Genomic DNA, 7,273 nt, shown 5'->3' with positions numbered 1-7,273 from the left:
AAAAAAAAAAAAAAAATGAGGTATCAAAGCATCGAGAATCTGTAAATCTAGTAAATTTAGTAAAAAATGTGGTAACTTCAGTACTCTCTTTTTGTTTTTATTTTTAAATACAGGATGATTCAAAGCCACCCTACTCGTATGCACAACTAATAGTACAAGCAATTACAATGGCGCCCGACAAACAGCTCACCCTGAATGGGATTTATACACACATCACTAAAAATTATCCCTACTATAGGACAGCGGACAAGGGCTGGCAGGTAAGTGCCTTTCAGTTTGTTATTAAATAGAGACTAACTGATACCAAGAAGTAATTGGAGCGGCTGCTATATTTAACGTAGGCACAGGTTAGGAAGGTAGGAGGTGAGGGAGCCTCCCTTGCTGAGAGGAAGAGGATTTGGGGGCCAGTGCCGCCATGCTCTCACCCTCTTCATGTAGAGCAGAAGGAAGCATGGTTCTAGGAGAATGTCTGGACCTACATGTTTTGTGTTTTATGGAAATAGATTCGTCTGCATGGGGTTTGTGAAGTGTGGATTGTTGGAGCTATTTCCCTTTGACCAATGCATTTCATATTGAATTGTAGGAAAGTTGAAAACCCAGCCTCTCCTTTCCGTTAGCATTCTCCTGTCTTCCTTATCTATTCCTGCTAATGGACAGAAGTTTTGAAGTTTGCAGAGAGGGTTTTCAAACTGTGTTTTACCAAGAAACAGCTTTCTCAGAGGACATCTTAACCAGGTGGCCAGGGTCTAAAACAGATGAATGTGGTGTTCCCTGTTTGAGCTGGGCAGCCCACCTGCTCGTGGAAGCCTGGGGCTACCCCCAGGACACTTTGAAATCTGCAAAATATTCCCTTTGGTCAGCTTACGCACCAATAATTGTAACCCTTGAGACTGTGTAGGTTTTTTCTCTTTCTGTGTATCTGTGTCTTATGGCTATTTACTAGATGTGTAGGAGCATCTTGCTATTTGAGAAAATTTGACAATGGGTAAGTGTGAAATATAGAATACGAAAAACATAGAGAAGAAATGTATGTATGCTTATAGTTGTTGAATTCATTAGGTATCCAGTAACATCTGTAAGTTTCTTTGAGGGTTTCTTGTAATGAGTAAATGATTCTTAAAAACATATCGGAACTACGTGGCTTAGTGATGAGGGTGGTGCGGGGCAACTGTTTTCCCTTTATTGGAGGGAAGGTCCTTTTTTCTTTTAACTGCAGATGTATACACAGGTTATGTTAAAAATAGCCTACTGGCTGGGCACAGTAAGTCATGCCTGTGATCACAGCACTTTGGGAGCTGAGGCAGGTGATTGCGTGAGTCCAGGATTTCAAGAGCAGCCTGGGCAACATGGCGAAACCCTGTCTCTACAAAAAATAAAAAAAAATTAGCTGAGTGTGGTGGCTCACGCCTGTAGTCCCAGCTACTCTGGAGGCTGAGGTGGGAGGATCACTTGAGCCCAGGAGGCAGAGGTTACAGCGAGCTGTGATGATACTGCTACACTGAGCGACAGAGCGAGACCCTGTCTCAAAAAGAAAAAGCCTACCAACCACATACTCCATATTTTCTTTGTGGAGGGGCTTGAGGGTCTTTAATCATGGAAGGTACAGAATGAGACCCAGCCTCCTCTCTGGCCCACCTCATGCCCCCCTTAACTGGAGTGTCTATACCCTGCCCTGCCCGCTTCCCTGTTTACAGGAAGAAGGCATTTCTTAAATGACCATTAGGGAAATGCTGGATTTGGAGATTAGTTCCATATCTAGCTACATGTCAGGGTCTCAACATATTGCACACTAAATTCTGGCCCTATTTACTATACTTTAACTTAAAAAAGTGAGGCTGGCCGGTTGCGGTGGCTCATGCCTGTAATCCTGGGAGTTTGGGAAGCCAAGGCAGGTCATGAGGTCAGGAGTTCGACACCAGCCTGGCCAACGTGGTGAAACCCTGTCTCTACTAAAAATACAAAAATTAGCCGGGTGTGTTGGAGGGTGCCTGTAATCCCAGCCACTCAGGAGACTGAGGCAGGAGAATCGCTTGAATCCAGGAGGCGGAGGTTGCTGTGAGCCAGCTCCATCCTGGACGACAGAGTGAGACTCCCTCTCAAAAAAAAGACTGTGCTTCGAACTGTGTATATATACACACACACAATAACACACACACGCACACACACCAGACAATAACACACACACACAACCAGACAATAACACACACAACCAGACAATAACACACATGCACACAACCAGACAATAACACACACACACAATAACACACACACAACCAGACAATAACACACACAACCAGACAATAACACACAACCAGACAATAACACACACACACACACCCATCCACCCACCCAGACAATAACTTACATTCATGTTCCAGTGACCATGGCTTTATTGCTTTGTAAAGGAGAGAAACTCCACATGGAGTCGGGCTTGCTGCCTGGAGGCGTGTGAGGGTTCCTAAGAGTTTAAGTGCAGCTTATTCTGATGGTTCGAAATACCATTTACCTGGTGCTTTGTGATGTGAGTGTTTCTAAGAAGCTTTATTAGACTTTCATCTGTTTCTCTTAGGTTGTATTTCCGTGTGTTTTTTCTAACATCCATTTATTTTGGAACTACCTATGAGTAGGACAAGGTTTTCCTGTTAAAGAGGGTGGATGGATAAAGGCCTGGCCTCAGTTACGGTAGGGGCTCAACTCAGGAAGTCAGAATAGGCCTTTTTTGGGGCGCAGAGCCCTTGGGGCAAGGCTCCCCTGGACCACGGTCGTGGAGTGGTGAGGACCCCATGGGACCTCTCATGCGTGCACTGCTTTCTGCCAGCTACTGCGGGTGCCTGCACAGCCCACTTAGGCAGAGAATTGCGGACTAACACATGTCAAGCACCCCTCTCTATTGAACTGTTATTAAACTTATATATATATATATATTTTTTTTTTTTTTTTTTTTTTTATATATATATATATTTTTTTTTTTTTTTTTTTTTTTTTTTTTTTTTTTTTTTTTTTTTTTTTTTTTTTTTTTTTTTTTTTTTTTTTGAGACGGAGTTTCACTCTTGTTACCCAGGCTGGAGTGCAATGGCGCGATCTCGGCTCACCGCAACCTCCGCCTCCCAGGTTCAGGCAATTCTCCTGCCTCAGCCTCCTGAGTAGCTGGGATTACAGGCACGCGCCACCATGCCCAGCTAATGTTTTGTATTTTTAGTAGAGACGGGGTTTCACCATGTTGACCAGGATGGTCTCGATCTCTTGACCTCGTGATCCACCCGCCTCGGCCTCCCACAGTGCTGGGATTACAGGCGTGAGCCACCGCGCCCAGCCTAAACTTGTATTTATTGAAAGATTTTCTTTCCTGTCTGGATCAAGGTCTGTATGTCTGCAGCTGCATCTCTTGTCCCAGTAAGGCTGCTCTTGTGTCATTTCATGCCTTGTAGCTCCAGCTAATTTAGCAGAGAGGGATTATTTCCTTCAGATAGCCCCAGTTCATGGGCATGTACTCTTCTTTTTGAGATGGAGTCTTGCTCCGTCACCCAGGCAGGAGTGCAGTGGTGCGATCTTGGCTCACTGCAACCTCAGCCTCTGGTTTCATGAGATTCTCCTGCCTCAGTCTCCCAAGTAGCTGGGACTATAGGCACATGCCACCACGTCCGGATAATTTTTTGTATTTTTAGTAGAGATGAGGTTTCACCGTGTTAGCCGGGATGGTCTTGATTTCCTGACCTCATGATCCCCCGCGTCGGCGTCCCACAGGCGTGAGCCAACGTGCCCGGCCGGACATGTCCTCTTAAATTCTTTCTGTCCTCAGCTGTACCCCTGGCTGTTGGCATACTGACCCCCATGGGCCCTTTCTCTGTCATGAGATTCTCTGAGTCGCCCTTCCCAGTGCAGCAGACCTGATTCTGACTTCCTGGCTGAAAACAAAAGCCAGTGTCTTACATTGTGTCCCTATGGCCTGGCTTTTTGTTAATCCACAGAGGACATCCGAGAGTGTGATGAGATCGTCTGAGGAATCCTGTCTGAGAAGATGGCCTCTGTCTTTCCCTTGTTTGCATTTACCTCCCAGAATGATTTTTTTTAAGGTACAGAAGTATTTAATAAGTGACACATCAGTGCAGAAAAACACAGAGCTTATAGCTTGCCATTTAAAACCAGAATGGCCAGGCTGGGCGTGGTGGCTCACGCCTGTAATCCCAGCACTTTGGGAGGCCGAGGCGGGTGGATCACGAGGTCAAGAGATCGAGACCATCCTGGTCAACATGGTGAAACCCCGTCTCTACTAAAAATACAACAACAACAAAAAAAATCAGCTGGGCATGGTGGCGCGTGCCTGTAATCCCAGCTACTCAGGAGGCTGAGGCAGGAGAATTGCCTGAACCCAGGAGGCGGAGGTTGCGGTGAGCCGAGATCGCGCCATTGCACTCCAGCCTGGGTAACAAGAGCGAAACTCCGTCTCAAAAAAAAAAAAAAAGAAAGAAAATTATTTTAAAAACAAAAAACAAACAAAAAAAACCAGAATGGCCAAGGCCAAAGCTCTCTTCTAATGTGTGTGTTGCTGCCACTCTGAGTGGGCTCCTTGCCGCTGCTGCTCACCCCGCCCCCGCCGAGGCCCAACCTGCATGCCAGGTGCGGCAGCCTGCTCACTGCTCAGTCGGGTCAGCACTTGCATGCCAGGCCCAGCCCTGGGTACTTAGCTGTGGCCATGCACCGGCCCGGCCTCTGTGCCCCACTGGGCTCTCTGCACCACGAATGCCGCAGCTCCAGGCCTCACTGACTCCAAAATGACTTTTTATGGTTTTATAATTTTATCGAGCCCAGAACTGAGATAGTTGTTGTAACTATGAAAAGTTTGAAAAGACTGGGCTCTCACACTCCAAGAGGACTAGAGCTGGTTTTTAAATTTTATTTTGAGGGGGCGGAGTCTCACTCTGTCTCCCAGGCTGGAGTGCAGTGGCACAATCTCAGCTCACTGCAACCTCTGCCCGCCGGGTTCAAGCGATTCTCCAGCCTCAGCCTCCTGAGTAGCTGGGACTACAGATGTGCACCACCATACCCAGCTAATTTTTGTATTTTACTAGAGTTGGGATTTCACCATGTTGGCCAGGCTGGTCTCGAACTCCTGACCTCAGGTGATCCACCTGCCTTGGCCTCCCAAAGTGCTGAGATTACAGGCATGAGCCACCGCACCCGGCCTCTTTTATTTATTTTTGAGACAGGATCTTGCTCTGTCACTAAGGCTAGAATGTAGTAGCACAGTCATAACTCACCGAAGCCTCAACCTGCTGGGCTCAAGTAATTCCCCCAAGTAGCTGGGACAACATGTGTGTACCACCGCACCTGGCTACTTTTAAAAAACATTTTCATGGAGATAGGATCTCACTGTGTTGCCCAGGTTGTTCTCAAACTCCTGGAGTCAAGCCATCCTCTGCCTCGGCCTCCTAAAGTGCTGGGAGTATAGTTGTGAGCTACTGCACCCATACCTTGGTTTCTTTTAGAGTGAGGACCATGCTCTGCACTCACCCTCACCCCTGCTGTTTGGCAGCGTTCCTGTACATTAGACCCATCCTGCATCCTCTGCAATGAACTGGCTGTCCCTTCTCAGTTTCTGCACACCTCCTTTCTGTGCAGAATGCACACTGGAGGGGCACCCAGGGCTGGGCAAGGTTAAGTAGACAAGCTGTCCTCGAGAAGCTCGGGGTCTGCTTAGAAAGGCTCACCAGGAAGGCACGGAGTGGAACCCCAGAAGGGAGGGAGCTGCTGCTCAGGAAGGGCTGATTTTCAGTAGAAGCTCAATTTGGAAAGGCTTTGAGGGAAAGAAAATTGGCTCAAAATTGCAGATCCTGTTCTTGTTTGGCGTTAAAGAATAACAGCCCACATTTTCTCTGAAAGCTTTATAATTTCTGAATCAGTAGAGTCCAATTAATGTGGTTTTAATAAATGTAGCAATAGAATGAAGGAACATCCATCCTGGGTTGATCAAATTACAACGGCCTTAAATTACCTTAGAAACATAGTTACTTTATTCTGTTTGTGTCTACATTAAATGTCTCATTGCTTCCTCATATTTTCTAGAGTCTCCTGCCTGGCAAATCACAAATAATCTTTCCTCATTTGCTCTTGGGATTGTTTTTAGGGAGGTGGATCAGAGAATAAAACAGGTTAGAATCTATTCTGATGACGCGGACTGGGTTATTTTATGTTTTCAGGACAGAAAATAGCAGCTCCCCAGTTCCACGAACTTATTTGCGTCTCATAGTGATGGTGGTGGTGACGCTCCTGCGTCACGCCTTCTGGCCCATCGTGTCCTTATTGTTCACATGGCTCGAAAGCCCGGTTCCCCGAAGTCACCTTTTGTGTTTCCAGATTCCCACTGTGCTAACCTTTCCTCCTAACAGCGTGCCATTAAATGACTCCACATCAGGCAGGGCAGCCACAGTCTTCACTGGGGCTTGTCGAATGTTGTCTGCTCTTCAGCCTCGGACGCTGTGTGGGGCAGGAGTTCTTTCTGAGTTCCTGCTTGGGAGGATCGGGCCAGCAACAACAGCGAGGGGACTGTCAGCTCCCTAAGGCAGTGCCTGGGATTGCCGCTTCTACCACTGGAGCCTTTTCTGTTACCATCATCTGCATTTGCTTTTCCTCATACAGCGTCTTGGAATCTACCCTCTATTTCACACTTAAAATTCTGAGAGCAGTCCGCAAAGCTTTCCCTTCTCTGTCTTTGTCAGGGCAGCGGTAACAGTGATATTTGATTTTCTGGGGGCATTGATAGAAAGGCTGGGCATCAGCCAAGACCAGTGATAAAACGTGGCGAGTGTCTGTGGTTCTCTCATCCGATGCACTTACTGTAAGCAGTGTCACAAATCCCATGCACAGCCGAGCCCACCTCCTCGTGTTGCCCATGAAGTTCCTCCATCCACAGGGGCCAAAGGCGTTAGGATGGCACTTGAACACTCCCGAGGTTGGTTGGAAAGTGTTATTTCACATGTGGGATTTCTTAGTCACCTTTGACAGTTTGGAATTTCAGGCTGAGGCTTGCAATTCTAATAAGGTTAATGGGGTGTTTAGAAATGATCTTTTGGATCGCTTCAGATTTTGTTTGAGTTACCACCGTTTTAACACTTTGATAGCTTACTTTTGAATCTACACATTAACATCAATTCATGAAATGTTTATATGAACCAAGCTTTCGTCAGCGCGAATCAGGCCACAGCAGGGGCGGGGGGCTTTTTCAGGTTGTCGGGAAACCCTTAGCTGGGCTTTTTTTTTTTTTTTTTTTTTTTTT

General features: G+C 46.6%; 1 protein-coding gene across 1 annotated transcript in view; it reads left to right on the top strand.

Moving 5' to 3' along the window:
- FOXK2 (forkhead box K2) overlaps nt 1-7,273 on the top strand; it is an 86,355-nt gene that overhangs the window by 51,802 nt on the left and 27,280 nt on the right. Inside the window, exon 4 of the mRNA XM_017524718.2 lies at nt 114-260. Coding sequence (XP_017380207.1) covers nt 114-260 — 147 coding nt within the window. The remainder of the gene's footprint in view (nt 1-113; nt 261-7,273) is intronic.

This window comes from Cebus imitator, unplaced genomic scaffold (genome assembly GCF_001604975.1).
Source record: "Cebus imitator isolate Cc_AM_T3 unplaced genomic scaffold, Cebus_imitator-1.0 Scaffold36, whole genome shotgun sequence".
NCBI classification, from domain to species: domain Eukaryota; kingdom Metazoa; phylum Chordata; class Mammalia; order Primates; family Cebidae; genus Cebus; species Cebus imitator.
Note: the sequence above shows the minus strand (reverse complement) of the source record. Positions and strands in the feature narration are given on the sequence as shown.